A 19,987-nucleotide genomic window follows, 5' to 3' on the forward strand; every position below is an offset into this window, starting at 1 on the left:
TGCGCTGAGCACAGCAGCCTTCATTCTGTCTACCAGGAGAGACAGGAGCCCTCGCTTGGGCTCACCTAAGGTATCCTCTGTCACTGGATAGCTGGGTGAAGCCAGGTAAAAATGAATCCCTCGAATTCTCAGAGCTTCCTCCAAGAGGGGTGGGAAGAAAGGGGTTTAGTTTAGAAAGTTCTTCTCAGGGTGGAATTAGCTGAGGAATGCCAAACACTTGGGGCAGTACTGCTGGGCTGCCAACAGTGAGTCAAGGCGAGTACAGTGCCTCTCACTGCCTGGTTATTTCTCCTTCTTCAATTTTATCTCTTTGAGGTGCATGAGTGCTTGTGTGTGTGTGTGTGTGTGTGTGTGTGTGTGTATGTGTGCAAGTAGCTGGACAGCTTCATGTGTGTCACTCCTGCCCAGGTGGCTTCCCTCTTGTTTTTGAGGCAGGGTCTCTCGGAGGACATGACTTCATGCCTGGATTTTACATAGGTGCTGGGGATCCAACGCTGGTCCTCATGCTTACTCAGCAAATATTTGATTGGCTGCGGCATCTCAGCAGTCCCTCTACTTCCAATGGCTACTACAGCAATAGGTAAAACAAAGGGGAGAGTCTTCCCTGTGATCATACAGGAATTTGCTGTCACATTGATTTACAGTCTACCTCAGCAGAGCTGCGTGCTAATGAAAACCACTGTTCACTGTGGCCTGGCTGGGTGTAGAGTAGCAAGGTAGGGGAGAGCATAGAAGTGCCTCAGTATGAAAGCACAAGGCCCATGTGGCAAGACTCACTGTTTCCTACAAGGCAACGTGGAGACTGCACCTTATGTGGGTGGAAGAGATGACACTCCTGCTCCCCCCCATGCCCCAGGACCACAGAAGATGGCTGACTTAGGAGGAAGCCCAGTGCTGGGGTTTGGCTTTGCTGAGCAGCCATGCAAGCTGAGAGCCAGAGCAGAACAGCTCAGGTGCCTGATGAAGACAGAGAACCTTCTGGAGATCAGTGAGGTATTGCTGTGTCTTAGCTAGGGCTTTACTGCTGGGAACAGACACCATAACCAAGGCAACTCTTATAAAAGGCAACATAATTGGGGCTGACTTACAGGATCAGAGGTTCAGTCCATTATCATCAAGGTGGGAGCATGGCAGCACTCAGGCAGGCATGGCACAGGAGGAGCTACGAGTTCTATGTCTTCATCTGAAGGCTGCTAGCAGAATATTGGCTTCCAGGCAGCTAGGATAAGGATCTTATAGCCCACACTAGCAGTGATATACCTACTCCAACAGGGCCACATCTTCTAATCATGACACTCCCTGGGCCAAGTATGTACAAACCATCACAGCTTGACAGGTATAATGAGACCCCCTTTTTCTTTTCCCATGAAGTTATCAAATAAATAAGAGTTGGTTCTCCCTGCCCCCATCCCTCCTTGGACTAGGACCCAGTTCTAAGAACCTGAAACAAGAGGGAGGTCACATGTAAGATGCACAGGACACTAAGTTGATAGGGAGTTAATATTTATTGAGATCTCTGCAGGTTTGGGTCTGCACTGAACACTGCACGGTTTGCCTTGTCTCATCATCGTCCTTGGGCAGCACTGAAACTGTCCTCAGTTCACACACATGGAAACTGTGGTGACTTGGAAGACTAAAGCCACCTGGTTCCTAGAGGTTCACTTCAGGGTCTATGAGACAGATCAGTCCCAGAAGCTATGGTGCTTTTACCCCCTTTGGTGCTAGGGTTTGAACCCCAGGGCCTTGTACATGCTCAGCAAAAGCTGTACTACTGACCTGTACTCTCAGCCCTTTTTAAATTTCTTTTTTGAGACATCTTCATCCCAAGCTGACAAGACCAGTCCTCACCTTATCCTAAGATGTGAAGCACCCACCATACCTGTTAGAGGTAGAATTGAAAACTATGGAACTCTGACACCAAAGAATTGCTCTTCATCAAGGCCTGATTGACTGACTATTAATTACTATTAGGGAAGCAGGCTGGGCCATCTGCTGGTCACTAAGCTAACTAACCCACTCCTGACTGAAACTCGGGAACAAATGTCTTGCTCCCTCACCTGTCTAGGACTTCTCTCTGGGAAATAAGTCCAACCGAATGGCCTTCCAAAAAGGTGCTGGCCAGGGACATAGTAACAACTGTGCATCTTTGACATCCAACTGTGTTGTGTGCACTTGTGGAGGACCAGCTCTGTGCTCACCATGGGCTGGGTACAGTATTACTAAACATTGAGAAGTATAAAACTAAGATAGGGAATCTGTCCTTGGGACACTTAAAATAGCTGGGGAAGCAAGCATGTATAGAATTAAATGTATGTGGGTTAAGAATGACTTAATTAATGCTCACTGAATTTACCATAGAATGAGGGACAGATGATTCCCTGAGATCTGAGAGCTGGGATCCGTTGCCTCTCCTTTGGCCTCCAGGGGCCTGGGAGCCTGGGAGATGTGCCCCACAGCTGAGTTTGGAAAACAAGTAGTGCATAAATATGCAGAAGAGATGAGCGCAAGGAGTGCTTTCTAAAATAAGGAGGAGCAAATGTACAGAGGCCCTGAAGCGGGGAGGCTGGTACTGGGTGGGGGTCTGTTTAGCTTGGGGAGGGCGGTAATTGCTTAGGAAAGAGAGCCAGCGATGGAGGGAAGGGAGAAAGGAAGGAGGGTTGGAGAGTGCCTTGAGAGCCAGCTGGGGGTTCTTGGCTTCATCATGTGGATGTGCTGTTGTTAAATGGTATGGTAGCCCACGTGTCCAAGGTGGACCCTGTGATGGTGCTATTGGGAGAGCAGGGTCTAATGGGAAGTTGGGTCATTGGGTATGTCATCAAAGGGGACTGTGGAGCTCTAATTCTCTCTCTCTCTCTCTCTCTCTCTCTCTCTCTCTCTCTCTCTCTCACTTGTGGTGTGAGTGGTTTCACTCTGCCATCTGCTGCCACTATGCTGTGCTGCGTGGCACAAAACAACAGTGAGCTGACTGTGCATGGGAACCTCCACCACTGAACCAAAAACTAACTCACCCTTCCTCTTTACTAGTTGATTGTCTCAGGCATTTTACTAGAGAGGCAGAAAGCTAAGGCATTGTGCTATGCCGACTCCTACCAGTAGGGCACGAAATACCATTCAGTTGGTAGAGCACAGCCTAGCATACATAAAACTCTGGCTTTTAGCAATGCTTAAAATCAGACATGGTAGCACAGTGGTCACTGCCATCAACATGAGAGCAGCTGAAACCACCCACAGGATGACCTCAAGGTCGGGCTTGTTGTTTCTTCACAGAAGGGGGGGTTGGGGAGGGTCATCAGACCTTCACATGAGATCCCAGCCACTCCTTCCAATACCTTCCTCTTCAAAGCTGCAGGTGCTAATATATATATAATGTGTGCTAATATATATAATGTGTGGAGGGTTAACTGAAAGGGAGACACTGTCTATACAGCTATGAGGAAGTTGCCATCCATGTTGGGGTGACATGTTGCAGTGATGTGGCTGCTTTCACCCACACTTCTGTTAGTAACTCCTTATCCATATTTTGTACGTAAACTCAATAAGCATTGATTGGCCAAGCTGGACTTTGGTGAAATCGTTACATTGGATGACCACTGGTTCCCTATCTGGGGTAAGCAGAGTGTTTGTGTGTTGCCCTAGGGCAAGTCCACAAAACAGTGAGGGACATTCGAAAGTCTAGATTTCAAACTTATGAGGGAAAGAGCCCTCTGAACCATCCTGTGAGAAGCAGAGAAGAGAAGCCCTGACAGGCTCTGTGCAGGCTGTGACAGGATCAGTCAGTGGACTTAAGTCATTCCAGCACAGTAATAAATGTGTTTACTGAGCACCTGATGCATATCAGACATCCCCCAGGGAACTTAGCACAGAGGCTGGAGGTAGTGGCATAGAATTTTCATACCAGCTGAGGAGATGAGGCAGGAAGATCGGGAGTTAAAGACAGGACTTTGAAGATAGCCTGAGGTACATAAGATCCTGTTTAAAAAAATAAACAAGCAAACAAAATAAAACAAAAAGCAACAAAATATAACAACCCACCCTAAAACTGCTAAACCTAAACCAACCAATCAAAAATTAGCAAAAAATGGAGGAAGGAGAGGCCAGAGGAGCAGGATCAATCCAGAGGCAAGTAAGAAGTAAACACGATGTACTGCTAGCTGTAACTGTCAACTTGACACAAACCAAAATCACCTCAAATCAGTCTTAATAAGGAATTGTCTATACCAGACTGGGCCGTGGGCATGTCTGTGGAAGATCTAGTCCACTGTGGGCAACACCATCCCCTAAACAGGAGCTTGTCAACAGTATGAGAGAAAAAAAGCTAGCTGGAAGCAAGTAGGCATGGATTGTTGGTTTCTCTCTGCTGTGGGTGTGGAAAAAAAAAAAGAACTGCTTCAAGCTCCTGTATTGTGATTTCTCTGCAGTGATAGATTGGAAGGAAGCTGGGATCATAAACCAAATAAACCTTCTTCTCCCTATGATGCATTTTGTCAGGGTCACAGCAGCAGAAATGAAAGTAGGACACAAAGTGTTAAACGGCACTTCACAACAAACAGGAACAGAAGAACTAAGAACCCGCTTGATGCCAAATTGCCCAGGAAAGGGGTGAACAAGGTGGCAGGTGGCAGAGAACCTCTCAGGGGCCCAGGTGGCCAGAGAGTTGGCAGTGCATGTGCATTTACTTTTTCAAATATTATTTATTTATTAGTAGTATTTACATGAGTACACTGTAGCTGTCTTCGGACACACCAGAAGAGGGCATCAGATCCCATGACAGATGGTTGTGAGCCACTATGTGGTTGTTGGGAATTGAACTCAGAACCTCTGGAAGAGCAGTCAGTGCTCTTAACTGCTGAGCCATCTCTCCAGCCTGGCATATGCATTTATATACTACTAGATGCTATGGCAGGGCAGGGGGCAGGGGGTAGAGGGTCCATACTCTTCCTTGGCAAAGGAGTCATTCATTTTTGAGAATAGCAACCCAATGATCATGGCCTGCCATCAGACTAAAACAAGTAAGCAAGAACTTAAATGTGGACATCCCACCAAACCACTGACCTCAAAACATTTTTCTCTCTTTGCTTGGTGAAGCAGGTTGGCCATTCCAGGGAGCAGAACTGGAAAGATGAACATTTCCAGATAATCTCTGGGTGAACCTGAAACAAGAATATTCCCACTGAAAACAGTAAAAGATCTAGGTTCATCTAATAAAGATATTTATTGCTTAACAGAAAGAGAGGGCGGAGGAGGGAGAGAGAGGGAGAGAGGGAGAGAGAGGGAGAGAGGGAGAGAGAGAGAGAGAGAGAGAGAGAGAGAGAGAGAGAGAGAGAGAGAGAGAGAGATGTTGATTGATTCCATCTGGGCTGGGACTATAGTATCTCAGTTAGCAAAGCACTTGCCTAGCATTTAGGAAGCCTTGGTTTCAATCTCTAATAACCAATAAACTGGGTGTGAAGGTGCAGACCTACAGTCATGCACTCAGATCAAAAGTTCCAGGCAAGCAATAGCCATATAGAAAGTTCAAGGCAAGACTGAGATACAGGAGACCCTGACTGGAAAACAAAACAATATCATCTATTCCATAGCACGATCTTGTCACCATCTGCTTCAGGTTGCTGAGTGGGACTGGCTTACTAAGAAACTAGACACAGCATTGTGAACCCATGGAGTCTAGCAAGGATATGAGCTGGGTCCCACTCTGTCCTACCTGGTCCAGTCCTCCAGCTGGCTACAGCACCAAGGCAGTCACAGCACAGAGGCCAGTGTCTGCAGGAGAATGTGAGCATGAGAGTGACAGGAACTGAGGCTAGAGAGGAGCTGAGACAGGGAGGACAGCAGATGGGGCCTTGCAGCTACATTAACAGTGGCAGTGCCTGACCAGGGCCCAGAGCAGAGGGCACAAAACAAGGGAAGGAGCAGAGGGGAGGCCTGACAACAAGCTGATCTTGTTGGATCTTCAGGCTGGACCTGGAGACCTGGCAGCAGGACACTCTTTTCTACTCTGTATATCTCTTTAGCCCTCCTGCCTCTAGCTTTGTACTTAATAAAGAATCACAGTGCTTGCGAGCATTCTCTCTGCTACATGTTAACCTTGGTAAGAAGTCAGCAATTCTACAACATTCCTCTTAGAACTGAGGATTACAAGGAAGAGAGTTTAGCTTGGGACTTGATTTCAACTCCCAGAACCAATGTGACCAAAGCCAGGTGTGGTGGTGTGATCCTAGGGCTAGGGAGGGGAACCCTGGGGGCTCCCTGGCCAGCCAGCCTAGCTCATTTTGGGAGTTTCAGGCCTGTCTCAAAAGACAAAATAAAACAAAGACTTACAACACAGACGACTACGTGGTCTCCCCTGACGTGTCTGACCCTCACTCTATCCTGTGTGTCGCATATTCACCCTAACTGCAGAAGATGAGTATTGTCTCCTTACTTACAGGTCTTGGGCTCGACTGTTTCTGTCTTCTTGGGAGGACAGGGCACAGGAGGCATCGCTGGGAACTGGTGTATTGGGAGGTAGTGCTCCATGTTGAAGCCATGAGGAACCAGTTCCTCCAAGGGTGTGACCTGCAGGTGGTGGGGATAGGCCAGTAAGTTCTGAAACAGCTCTGATAATCGGATTTTCTTTTCATAATTTTGAGATTCAACTTATTCATTTGGGATGGGGAGCATAGAGTCAGGCTGTGAGGAGCCGCCCTCACATTCGCCATTATAAGATGGCGCTGACACCCGTGTTCTAAGTAGTAAACAAGCAAACTGCGCATGTGCCGGGGTAGCTTTCCACTCCATGTGCTCTGCCTTCCCAGTGACGACAACTCCGGTCGATGGGCTGCAGCCAATCAGGGAGCGACACGTCCGAGGTGGAGGACAATCCTCCATAAAAGGGATGGGGCTCTGCCATTTTCTCTCTCTTCTCCACTGGCTCCTGAAGAAGTAAGCAATAAAGCTTTTGCCGCAGAAGATTCCGGTTGTCCTGAGCATGTTCTTGCCAGTGGGGTCAAAAGCTCCGGATATCAGGCCATAGCACACATGTGGAGGTCAGAGGACATGTGCAAGTTGGTTCTCTACTTCCACCATTTGATTCAGGTTGGCAGACTTAGCAGCAAGCACCTTTACCCACTAGCCATCTTGCCAGCCCTTGGTTTTCTATATTATTATTATTATTATTATTATTATTACTATTGCTTTTTTTAAGACAGCATTTCTCTGTGTAATCCTGGCTGTCCTGGAACTTGTTTTGTAGACTAGGGTGGCCTTGAACTCAGAGATCAGTCTGCCTCTGCTTCCCAAGTGCTGGGAATAAGGCATGTGCCACCAAGCTTGATTTTCTTTTATAATCTTTGATAATCTTACTAGGGAATGAACTTCTGTATCAAATGGATAGGTTGAGGAACATTCTGAATAAAAATGTTCATTTCCCCTCCCCCTTGAGATACTTTTAAATGAGGGGAAAAGTTGGGTATTTTGCTCAGTGATAGAGTACTTACCTAGCAAGCATAAGGCCCTGAGTTTGTCCTAAGGTCTTAGGGGGGAAAAAGACAAAATTAAATAACAGTGAAGTTAGAAACCCTTAGTGGGGTTAGGAGGGCTGCAGGGAGACCATCTGTGGATGAAACATTGGCCAACAGACCAGAAAAAACAGACAAACAAACAGGAGGCTATGGAATGGTTACAGCCCTGTCCTGCAAGTATAAAGAGCAGAATTCAGAACCCATGTCAATGCCCGGTGGCTACGGCAGCCCACCTGTAACTCCAGCCTCTGACGGAGGAGACAGGATCCCCAGAGCAAGTAAGCAAGTGGGCTAGCAAGGCTGCATCAATGAGCTCTGGGTTCGATTGAGAGACCCTCCTCAATGAAGAATTTGCAAGAGTGATAGGAAGATGATCCCTGACACCAACCTCAGGCCTCCACACAATGTGCACGACACACATGTGCCCATACATAAATAGGGAGAAAGCCAGTGTAGATGATCAAGAGAGAAAGTGAGAGAAGCCACTGAAGGAAGCAGCCCTAGAGGGCACAGGGCCTTCTTCTCAGCAGAATTTCAAAGGGCTTGGCACTCAGATTGCTGGGCATTATAGGAATGAGAGGGAGAAAGGCAATGCCACTATGAGGCAAAGTGAAACATGGCTGCTGCCCACGTTTCCCCATGGGCTATTGTTCCTTCTTGACGATTAAAAAACTTCCCCTTAGCCGGGCGTGGTGGCGCACGCCTTTAATCCCAGCACTCGGGAGGCAGAGGCAGGCGGATTTCTGAGTTCGAGGCCAGCCTGGTCTACAAAGTGAGTTCCAGGACAGCCAGGGCTACACAGAGAAACCCTGTCTCGAAAAACCAAAAAAAAAAAAAAAAAAAAAAAAACAACTTCCCTTCACCCTAGGCGAAATCCTAATCAATTTCCGCCTTAAAGGTGTTGACGAGGAGGGAGGGACAGGGCACAGGGCAAAAGCAACTTCAACTTCCAGCCCAGGGGGGGTTTTGTCCACTGAGGCAAGTCCTCAGAGTGACAACTCCATGCTGGCCTAGAGATCCCCAAGAGGCTTCATTTACAAGACCAGTAACCTACGACATCCCCTTACATCTGAATTAGAGGAGCTGGGTGTGGTGGTTTAAGCCTTTAATCCCACCACTGGGAAGGCAGAGGTAGGCAGATCCCTGAGTCCAAGGCTAGCCTGGCAAACATTAGTTCCAGGACAACCAAAACTACATAGTAAGACCGTCTTTCGGAAAAAAATAAAACAAAACAAAACAAACAAACAAACAAACAAAAAACTTCCCTTCACACCAGCATGTCCCCTTGGCTCCCCACCCTCCCCAGTGACTCTTCTGTACACAGATAAAACAAACGTTAGCAAGGAGAATTCCAGTGGGCACCTGAACACTCACTTCTGATTAAGAGTACTACTGCCCAACACCAAGATATGGACCCTGGACACCCTGAGGAACCCTGAGGTTGCCATGTTCCAGAGGCAACCACTCCCAGGAGCACCTGGATAGTGTTTTCTTGTCTTGTTTTGGTTTTTGTTTTTATTCATGGAAGAGATCCATCCAGAAAACAAAGCCATGTACACAGCAGTACAAGGAAAGCACACCAGGTGTAATGGTTACTTTTAGATACCAATTTAAAATTTAGAATGGACTAAGACACTCTCTCCTAGAGTTACATTCTAGCCTTTTGTACCTGGCTTAGACATTGAGACTCCTTGTTACAGCGTTTGACTCTAGAACTTGCACCCATGGCCCTCTGAGTCTTGGACCTTTGCAATCAGACCAAGAGCTGCACCACCAGCTTTCCCATTTCTGATGCCTTCAGCCCAAGAGTAAGCAACACTACTGGCTGGCTTTCTGGTTCTCCAGCTTGCAGACAGCTGCTGTGGGATTGTGCAGCTTTAGTAATGTGTGTGAGGTGACTCATTAATGACCTTGTATCTATCTATGATCAATTAACTAACTATCATCTATGTTTATAATCTATCTATCTATCTATCTATCTATCTATCTATCTATCTATCTATCTATCTACTCAATCATCTCCTATTGGTTCTGACGCTCCGTACAGCCCTAAGATACTTGGCTATACAGAAAAATACTCTCAGGCACCCATTTAAACTTGTATACAACCAAGGCTCTCTACATAGATCCAGAAATCAACAGCATTAAAAACCAACAATTAAGAATTATAACAATGGATGGGCATGGTGGTATACCCCTGTAATCCCACCTAGCACCTAGAAGGCAGAGTAAAGAGGATCGCCACAAGACCTGCTCTCCAAACAAACAAACAAACAAACAAAGCCAAACAAAAACAAGCAAACGAAAAAGGCAAGCAAGGTGATGGTGCACACTTAGCACTAGCACTCTGGAGGCTGAGGCAGGAGAATCAAGAGTTTAAAGTCATCTGAACCACATATGGAGTTCCAGGGCCAGCCTGGTCCCATCTACATAGTGCAACCCTGTCTAACAGACAAAAACTAAAACAATAATTAGAACACTCTCCCTAGAAAAGTGATTCTTTTCGAGGAAAGAGATTGACAATTAGCACCTGCTGAGAAGTTTGTGTAGGAATTGTATCCACAAAGCAAGAACGAGATGTTAGCAAAAAGGCACAGGCATAGACCGAGAAAGAGTTTTAAATGCAAGAATCTTGCAAAGGCTCCTATAATAAAGAAGACCACTCAGAATATACAGAATTCTGCTCGAGCTCCATCCATGTGACCTTGCTCAAGACCCTTTACTTCTCAAGTCTTAAAAAAAAAAAAAAATTAAGGCTGTCAAATGTATGCAATTCCGAGGTATATTTCCAAGGAGACTCCCTTCCTGGTTGCACAGTGAAACCCACACTAATACCACAACTGCCACTACATAGATCTGCGGTGTGATCCATTGTAAACATTTTTTTACAGTGTGAGCTACTCACAAGGAGCGCATGTCCCATTTTATAGAAGCTATCCCTAAGGCTCAAAATTCATATAGGATTTTTTTGAAGTATAAATACTACTTTATTTATAAAAGCAGACATGTAGACAGATATTTTCATGTATATGGTGTGAAATGGTATTGTAAAACTCTTTATACTTTTGGAGGTGGAAGAGGGTAGATTAAGGTATAGATGTTGGACATGGGAGAACAAGGGTAAAAAGATTGCCATGAGCATTTTTTTCCTTTTTTTTTTTTTTATTAGGTATAGGATGCTTCTTTAAGCCATTCCATTTTTAGAAGAACCATGTCTCAGGTTCTAGCTCCCATCTCCCCTTTCTCCCTCCCCAGCCAGGATGTGACCCTTGGGGTTCTTGGTGCTGCTCTCACTGAGGTCTGGGCAATACTCACCGAGCTCACTGTAACCGCAGCTTCCTGCTTCACTTTATATCCTTCTGGAAAGGTCGGCTGCTCTGCTTCATACTCTAAAGGGAGGGGGAAAGTGTTCAATTCCACACTTCGCTGACGTTTGTGACTTAATTTCCTTCTTGGAATAAGACATTCTTAATTTCGGTTGGTAGTTTACAGAAACGAACACAACTGCTCATTGTATGTTATTGCTTTTCATTTGCTTACTCTCTTTGGTACAATACTAGGATGGAACACGGGCCTTTGCGGGTAAGTGCTCTCCAGCCCTAGTAGGTTGATTTTTTTTTTTTTAATTCAAAATGAGTAATATGTTTGATTCCTTGCATGAAACTGAAGGCTTTATGTTAGTCTCAGACTTCCCCAGATGCTACAACTTCAGACTGTGCCTGAACATTATGGTAACTACATGGACAAGCAGAAGTCAATATTAAAGAAGATTCCAATTGTGGTGTTGTAAATGAGAATGACCGACCGTCTTAGGGTTTGTATTGTTGCGACTAAACACCACAACCAAAAAGCAAGTTGGGGATGAAAGGGTTTATTTGGCTTACACTTCCACATCACTGTTCATCATTGAAGGAAGTCAGGACAGGAACTCAGATCAGGGCAGGAACCTGGAGACAGCAGTCACGGTGCTTAGTGGCTTGCTCCCCATCGCTTGTTCAGCCTGATTTCTTATACAGCCTGGGTCTTATCCCAGGACCACCAGCCCAGGGATGGCACCACCCACAGTGAGCTGGGCCCCTCAATCACTAATTAAGAAAACGCCTTACAGCCTGATCTTATGGAAGCACTTTCTCAACTGAGATTCCCTCCTCTGAATATCTCTAGAGTTTGAGTCTAGTTAACATAAGAGCAGCCAGCACAACTGAACCATTGTCAACTTGACAGCAAACATATCACTATTAAGCCACAACTTACGTGTCTTAATTATCCTCAGGATCTCTTTAAAAGTTATCTTTTATAAAGAACCACAGTTTTTATGAACTCAAATACATTAAAATTTCATTCCCTTTAAAACATTCAATCTGGGCTGGTGAGGTGGCTCAACAGGTAAGAGCACTGACTGCTCTTCTGAAGGTCCTGAGTTCAACTCCCAACAACCACATGGTGGCTCACAACCATCCGTAATGAGATCTGACGCCCTCTTCTGGTGCGTCTGAAGACAGCTACAGTGTACTTATAATAAATAAATCTTTGAGCTGGAGCAAGCAAGGGACTGAGCGAGTGGAGTTGACCAGAGTGAGCAGAAGTCCTAAATTCCATTCCCAACAACCACATGAAGGCTCACAACCATCTGTACATTTACAGTGTAGTCATATACATAAAATAAACAAATCTTTAAAACATTCAATCTCTAAAATCCAAATCTTTTAAAACTTCAGGCCGGGCGTGGTGGCACACGCCTTTAATCCCAGCACTCGGGAGGCAGAGGCAGGCAAATTTCTGAGTTCGAGGCCAGCCTGGTCTACAGAGTGAGTTCCAGGACAGCCAGGGCTACACAGAAAAACCCTGTCTCGAAAAACCAAAAAAATAAAAAATAAAATAAAATAAAATATAAAAAATTTCAGTTCTTAGCTGGGGGGGGTCTTGTAAAAAAATCAAAATTAAATTAAATTAGATACTTTTTTCAAGTGGTAAGAACCAGGGCCAGGGCACAGTCATGTTCCAGGATGCTTGAACCTGTTTCTAGTTAGGGCGTGACTCAGCCCTTAGCACACATCTTTAATCCCTCTGGCTGGAATACGGACACTCTTAGTACTCACCCGGAATCCCAAACAATGAAGGAAAATTAGTTTGTGAAGGAAGCACCCATTTTTGAAAGTGGGGTCTAATTGAGTGGCAGAAAAAGTGACAAATTAGAGAAAGATTTGACAGAATAGGATACGCCCAACTCTCAAGAGAGGAGAGGGGAAAGCGAAACTACTTAAGGGAGAGACAGTGTAGGATGAGAGAGTACAGCACAGGAAGACAGTAGAGTTCCTGGAGAGCAGTGCAGTAGAGTTGAGAGGGAGAGTGGAGCAGCACAGAGAGGGAGAAGGAGGCAGTTTTACTGGGAGAGTTTTACAGAGACAGATTGAAGAGAGAACAAGATAGACACACTGGTAAAGACAGAATGAGCAAGAGAACGAGGAGGAGCCAGACTAGAACTTACGCTAGAGTTAGTTTGGGGTGAAGCAGTGCATTCAGAGGCTGAGAGAAAAGCTGACTGAATCACTCAGCTGGGAGAGGAGTTGAGGCCAGAACAGCTGAGTTAAACCAGCCAGCCAAGCTCAGAAAGAACTAGGAAGGGTGAGCTAATTCAGCAGCAAGTCTCAGAGGCTGAAAAACATGCTAGGCCTAGATTAGAGTGTATGGAAGCTTAGAAACTGCCAGAACTAGGCCTAGGCTAGCAGACTAAGGTGTTAAACCTGGGGATGACAATTTCTTCAGGAGAATAAAAGATACTTTTACACAGTCACAACCTGAAGCAAGCAAAACCAAACTCCAACAGTATAAATAGCTTAATGTCCTATCATCTGGGATCTACCCAAGATCTTCTGGGTTCCTCCAAGGAGTTTGAGTGACTTCTCCAGCTCTGCCCTTTGCAGTACACAGCTTGTCTTCTAGGCTCTGGCTGGCTCTATTCTACCACCACTGATGTTCATGGTGGTCATCCCATGGTACTAGCATCTCCAAAACACTGGGGTCTTTTGCTGTAACTGGTGTGTACTCTCACCTATAGCCTGTCATAGGCTCTCATCATGGTGCCAAGCCTCAACTTCTTTGCATGACCCCTTCAGTCCTGGGCCTTCAACTACCATTGAGGTTGCCATTGGGCCTCACCAATGGGCACTCCTGGCCTCTCATAGTGCCCAAGCCTCAGCTGCTCTGCACGGCCCCTTTCATGCCTTCAAAACCAGTACCAGCTGGGTAACTACCAAGTTCAGCAGCCAGTGTGAGGTACAACCTTGATCCCCTCTGAAACCCAGCTTCTTTGTGTTCTCAGGAAACACTTCCCAGAAGATTTCACCTCCGTGATGCTGGTCTCTTAATCGCCAATTCTCAGCTCCAGCCAAAAAGCAACAAGCAAAGAAGAGGTTTTGCTTTAGTGACTCTGGTATCATGTTAATCACAGCAATTCTTGAGGCCCAGCTAACCAGAACAGCAGAATCTTAAAAATCAAAATAGTACATGTCCCTGAAAGAGTCTTTAACGTTCCCTCTAAAACTTCACAAGCCAAGCGGGCAGGGCTCTCAGCATTCATATCTTTGAAGCTCCCACAGAATATCCTAATGAGAGCTCGTCACTCAATGACTTTTCTAGCCCCAAGTTCCAAAGGCCTTCCATAATCTTCCCCAAAACATGGTCAGGTCCGTCACAGCGATACCTCAGAATCCTGGCACCAACTTGTCTTAGTCAGGGTTTCTATTGCTGTGATGAAACACCATGCCCAAAAGGCAAGTTGGGAAGGAAAGAGTTTATTTGACTTACACTTCCACATCACTGTTCATCATTGAAGGAAGTCAGGACAGGAACTCAAACAGGAACCTAGAGGTAGGAGCTGATACAGAAGCCATGGAGGAGTGCTGCTTACTGGCTTGCTCTCCATGGCTAGTTCAGCCTCCTTTCTTATAGAACCCAGGATGGCATCACTCACAATGAACTGGGCCCTCCCCTGTCAATTACTAATTAAGATGTCTTACAGCTGAATCTTATGGAGACATTTTCTCAATTAAATTTCCTTCCTTTCAGATAACTAGTTTGTGTGTCAAGTTGACATAAGATTGGTGGGCATACCTCCATAAGCCTGTATTTTTGAATGCTTGGTCACAGTTAATAAAACTATTTGGGGAAGGTGTGGCCTTGTTGGAGGTGTGTCATGGGATATGCTTTGAGATTTCTAAAGCTCACACCAGGCCCAGTCTCTCTTTTGAGTCCAACTTGTGCATCAAATGTGCATGCTACTGCTCCAGTACCATGTCTGCTGCTAGGCTCTCCATCATGATGGTCACAGACTCACCCTCTGACACTATAAATAAGCCCCCAATTAAATGCTTTCTTTTATAAATTGTCTTGGCCATGGTGTCTTCTCCCAGAAATAAAGCTAAGACAGCACACATGGAACAGAAATAGACTTGTAGAACATCCCACTCAAATTCTATAGGGTAGTTAGTGACAACCATCGCTGAGGAAAGGACAGAGACACTGCTGGGCTACAACAGTTGCTTCCAAGAAGGAATGAAGAAAAACAACAACAAAACCTGTGGCAAAAGCAATGTTTTCAAAGTGGTTGCAAGCTCATGTTGCAGCAATGAGGTAAACTTTGTTTTCGGCAAGGTGGTACTGACCGAGCGACTGTATTCACTAGTTTTCTATCGCTATGATTAAAACACCATGACCGTGGCGCACGCCTTTAATCCCAGCACTCGGGAGGCAGAGGCAGGTGGATTTCTGAGTTCAAGGCCAGCCTGGTCTACAATGTGAGTTCCAGGACAGCTAGGGCTACACAGAGAAACCCTGTCTCAAAAAAACAAAAACCAACCAAACAAACAAAAACAACAACACCATGATTAAGGCAACTTATAGTAGGAGGGGTTTATTTGCCTCATATTTCCAGTGGGCTAAGAGTATGCCATGGCACGGAGGTACCGCAGCAAGCAGCAGGCATAGCAGATGGTGAATAAGCTGAGGTCCCACATCCTGAACTCCAAAAACAGAGCAGAGAGACCATACTGTAAATAGTAAGGGGCTTTGAAACCTCGAAGTCCATGCTTCTTTCAACAAGGTCACATCTCTTAAGCTTCCCCAACAGCGCTATCAATTGGGGTCTAAACACTCAAACAGCTTGCCAGATAGTAGACAATATCTCAACTTTTTATAAAGCCCCTAAGTATCAGCTGTGAGACAAGTACACCAGTGCATAGGTTGTAAAAAAAAAAAAAAAGTTAATTACATTTATCTGTGGAGGGAGACATACATGTTACAGTGCCCATGTATGTGGAGGTCAAAGGACATCTTGCTGGAGTCAGTCTCTCCTTTAACCATATGGGTCTCAGGGATCAAATTCAGGCCATCAATTGGCAACAGTGACTTTACCTGCTGAGCCATCTTGCTGGCCCAATCGCGAGTCATTTTGATTCCTAATACCTGCTACAGAAATGTTAACAGGTTGAGCAGCCCCCATGTATACTACTGGGAGGACATGAAATCTTTAGGAGGTAGGACCCCTTACAGCATGGGAACACTCAAGTCACTTCCTCTGTTTTGTTGTTGGTGTTTGTCTGTCTCTCTGGGGTTGGGTACTAGGCATGGAACACTTGGTAGGCAAGTGCTCTCTCTACCACTGAGCCCACTTCCTCTGTTGTGCTCCCCATTCACGAGGAGTATAGTTTTGCCTTGTTATGTGCTCCCACCATGATGTTCTGTGTTAAGGGCCTAAGCAACATGACTATGGGGTTTGAATGAGAACTATCCTCCACAGGTTCATGTATCTGAGCTCCTGGTTCCCAGTTGGTGGTGCTGTTTGGGAAGTCTATGGACCTTTCAGAGGTGCAGCCTTGCTAGAGGACGTACATGAGAGGCAGTCTTTGAAAGCTCATAACCTAGCTCAACTTCCTGCCCCCCCATAAATAAAACATGGTTTCTCTACTTCCTGTTTCTGCTGGCATGCCTTCTCTGCCACCATTATGGACTTAGCCTTCTGGAACCATAAGCCCATATAAACCCCTTTCTCCTCTATAAATTTGTCATTAGTCTGGAGGCATTTTTGTAGGATTAATTCTTAAATGTGGGATTGTTCTGTCAAAGAAAAACAGTTAAACTGGGCGTGGTGGCGCACGCCTTTAATCCCAGCACTTGGGAGGCAGAGGCAGGCGGATTTCTGAGTTCAAGGCCAGCCTGGTCTACACAGTGGGTTCCAGGACAGCCAGGGCTATACAGAGAAACCCTGTCTCAAAAACAAAACAAAACAAAACAAAACAAACAAAAAAAGAAAAACAGTTAAATGCCCATAAATTAGGTTTCCAATGGGGCCTGGAGAGATGGCTCAGTGGGGCTTCATTTGCCTGCCACACAGGAGCAAGGACTGGAGTGTGGAGTCCCAGAACCCATGTAAGAGCTGGGTGGCTGAGGCAGCGTGCATGTTAGCCCAGCCCATTGGATGTAGAGACCGGGAATCTAGCAAGTGGAGCAAGTTGGCTAGTGAGATCAGCAGAAACAGGGAGCCCCAGGCCCTCCCTCAATATATAAGGTTGAGGATGCTCGAGGAAGAGAAAGCCGCTTGATGTCAACAGTGGCCAATAAAGGCATGCACATATATGTGCATGTATGCCACCACCAGTCCTCCCACACCAATGTGCATCCACACACATATGAGCACACAGACATATACATGCACACCATACAAACACATATAAATGTTTTCAACACCATATATGTTCAATAGTGAGTCTGTCTCACTATTGGTATAATCATCTTACCCACACTTAAAATGTCCTACTTTCACCGGGGCCTAGCAAACACAGAAGTGGATGATCACAGTCAGCTATTGGATGGATCACAGGGCTCCCAATGGAGGAGCTAGAGAAATTACCCAAGGAGCTAAAGGGAACTGCAACCCTATAGGTGGAACAACAATATGAACTAACCAGTACCCCGGAGCTCTTGTCTCTAGCTGCATATGTATCAAAAGATGGCCTAGTCGGCCATCAGTGGAAAGAGAGGCCCATTGGACTTGCAAACTTTATATGCCCCAGTACAGGGGAACCCCAGGGCCAAAAAGGGGGAGTGGGTGGGTAGGGGATTGGGAGGGTGGGTATGGGGGACTTTTGGGATAGCATTGAAAATGTAAACGAAGAAAATACCTAATAAAAAAATAAATTATAAAAAAAATGTCCTACTTTCATGTGCATTTTGTTTCTTTCCATTATATTTTTTCAATAAAATCTTTCATCTAGTTTTAAGAGATATGACACAAACTCCTTTATTTGACACAAAAGATAAACAGCTGAGATGATTATGTCCAGGTATGGGAAAATATATCAGCTTCAGGACACCGATGTGTTAGCCACCTGAAGTCTCTATGATGTTTAAGAAATCTGGCATCTTGGGAGATGCCATGCAGTCTACTGGGGAAGAAAAGTTGTCAACTTTGAATGTGAAGCCTGCAAGCTGCAATACTGATTGGGCTGGCAAGTGATGCCCACTGGTGCAATAAGCCACACCAATGTCTGGAAGAGAGTGACTGCGTTTTGGTTGGGTTTAAGGCCCACTCTACAATCCAGAACTATCTCTGATACTGTTAACTGGACCAAGAACTCTTTGGCTGGGTAGGCCATAGGCTATAGGAGAGAAATTATTATCATTATTCTGCTAAATAAAGTAGCCCCTAAATATTATCTTATACCCATAGATTAGTGCAGCACTCAGCCCTCCCCCTTCCCCCCAGTAGATGGTAATTAATATGGAGACTCACAATCGGCCAACCTTCAAATAAGAAACTTTACCTTTCTGGGTCCTAAGTGTGACATATATATTATACCCACTCCAATGACTCAGGGCTCACTGTGGATTATAAGAGCCAGAGGTAGTGGACAACTATGCTAAACAGTATTTTCTGGACATGACAAAGCCACTGCACACATGCACCTACTGTGGCTGTGACTGCATTCACAAGACCTGCATAAGATCAAGCCAGTCCTTTGAGCAAGGATTGGGGAGAGGCTCACAAAGTCCCAACCCTAGCTGAACAGCTATATGCAACTGATGGCTACTGAGGGAGAAAGAGTGGGGTGTGTTTGCATGTAGTCTCTGGTAGGCTGCCCATGCTGCAGTGAATGGCCCTAACCCCACGCATGAAGGAGGAAAATTACCTGAACTCTTCAACTCAGAGTCCTACCCCTCCCATCTGGAGATTGTTCCCGGAACACTCCTGAACTCTTCACCCCAGAGTACATTCCTGAACTCTTCACCCCAGAGTACATTCCTGAACTCTTCGCCCCAGAGTCCTACCCCTCCTAACTGAGGACTGTTCCAAGAACATTTTTGAGATAAGGGCCTCCTGGTACAACCCCAGAATGTTCCAATAGATCGGGTACATTGCCAAAATATAGGACACGACCCCTCAGTTAAGCAAACTTGTACTTTTCCTACCCTGCTCCCCCCTTGGCTTTTTCCTATATAAGCCTGTGAAAATTTTGGGTCGTGGTCGATTCTCCTCTACACCATGCCTCGTGTATGAGTTTCGACCCCAGAGCTCTGGTTTATGTGCTTTTTATGTGCTTTCTTGTTGTTGCTTTATTAAATCTTACTCTCTACATCTTAAGTTCGGTCTCAGTGTCTTCTTGGGTACACGGCTGTCCCGAGGCTTGAGTGAGGGTCTGCCCTCCGGGGATCTTTCACGCACATACTGGTACTACTAAGTGGTCTCAGTGATTTAAAAACAGTACATGCAGTTAGGAGGGAAAAGTGGTTAGGGAGGTATTATTGTTGTTTATTTTATATATGTGTGTGTGTATTCATGTAAATCTCAATAGTTTAAAAAATCTGCTATATTTTTTTATTATTTTCTTTATATACATTTCAAATGCTATCCTGATAGTTCCCTATACCCTCCCTCTGCCCTGCTCCCCTACTCACCCACTCCCGCTTCTTGGCCCTGGCATTCCCCTGTACTGGGGCATATTAAGTTTGCAATACCAAGGGGCTTCTCTTCCCAGTGATGGCCGACTAGGCCATCTTCTGCTACATATGCAGCTAAAGACACGAGCTCTGGGGGTACTAGTTAGTTTATATTGCAGACCCCTTTAGCTCCTTGGGTACTTTCTCTAGCTCCTCCATTGGGGGGGTGGGGGGCTGTGTTCCATACAAAAGATGACTGTGAGCATCCACTTCTGTATTTGCCAGGCACTGGCATAGCCTCACATGAGACAGCTATATCAGGGTCCTTTCAGCAAAATCTTGCTGGCATATGCAATAGTGTCTGGGTTTGATGGCTGATTATGGGATGGATCCCCGGGTGAGGTAGTGTCTGGATGGTCCATCCTTTCAACTTAGCTCAAAACTTTGACTCTGTAACTCCTTCCATGGGTATTTTGTTCCCTATTCTAAGGAGGAATGAAGTATCCACACGCTAGTCTTCCTTCTTGATTTTCTTGTGTTTTGCAAATTGTATC

General features: G+C 45.6%; 1 protein-coding gene across 1 annotated transcript in view; it reads right to left on the reverse strand.

The window, feature by feature from the left end:
* Positions 1-19,987, reverse strand: part of Iqck (IQ motif containing K) — a 116,289-nt gene that overhangs the window by 89,690 nt on the left and 6,612 nt on the right. The window contains exons 2-4 of the mRNA XM_021166501.3: positions 10,815-10,888; positions 6,426-6,555; positions 5,053-5,150 (exon numbers count right to left, since the gene is read on the reverse strand). Of these exons, the coding sequence (XP_021022160.1) occupies positions 5,053-5,150; positions 6,426-6,555; positions 10,815-10,888 (302 nt within the window). The remainder of the gene's footprint in view (positions 1-5,052; positions 5,151-6,425; positions 6,556-10,814; positions 10,889-19,987) is intronic.

The sequence above is a fragment of the Mus caroli genome, unplaced genomic scaffold (genome assembly GCF_978045245.1).
Source record: "Mus caroli unplaced genomic scaffold, Mus_caroli_1 scaffold_8, whole genome shotgun sequence".
NCBI lineage: Eukaryota > Metazoa > Chordata > Mammalia > Rodentia > Muridae > Mus > Mus caroli.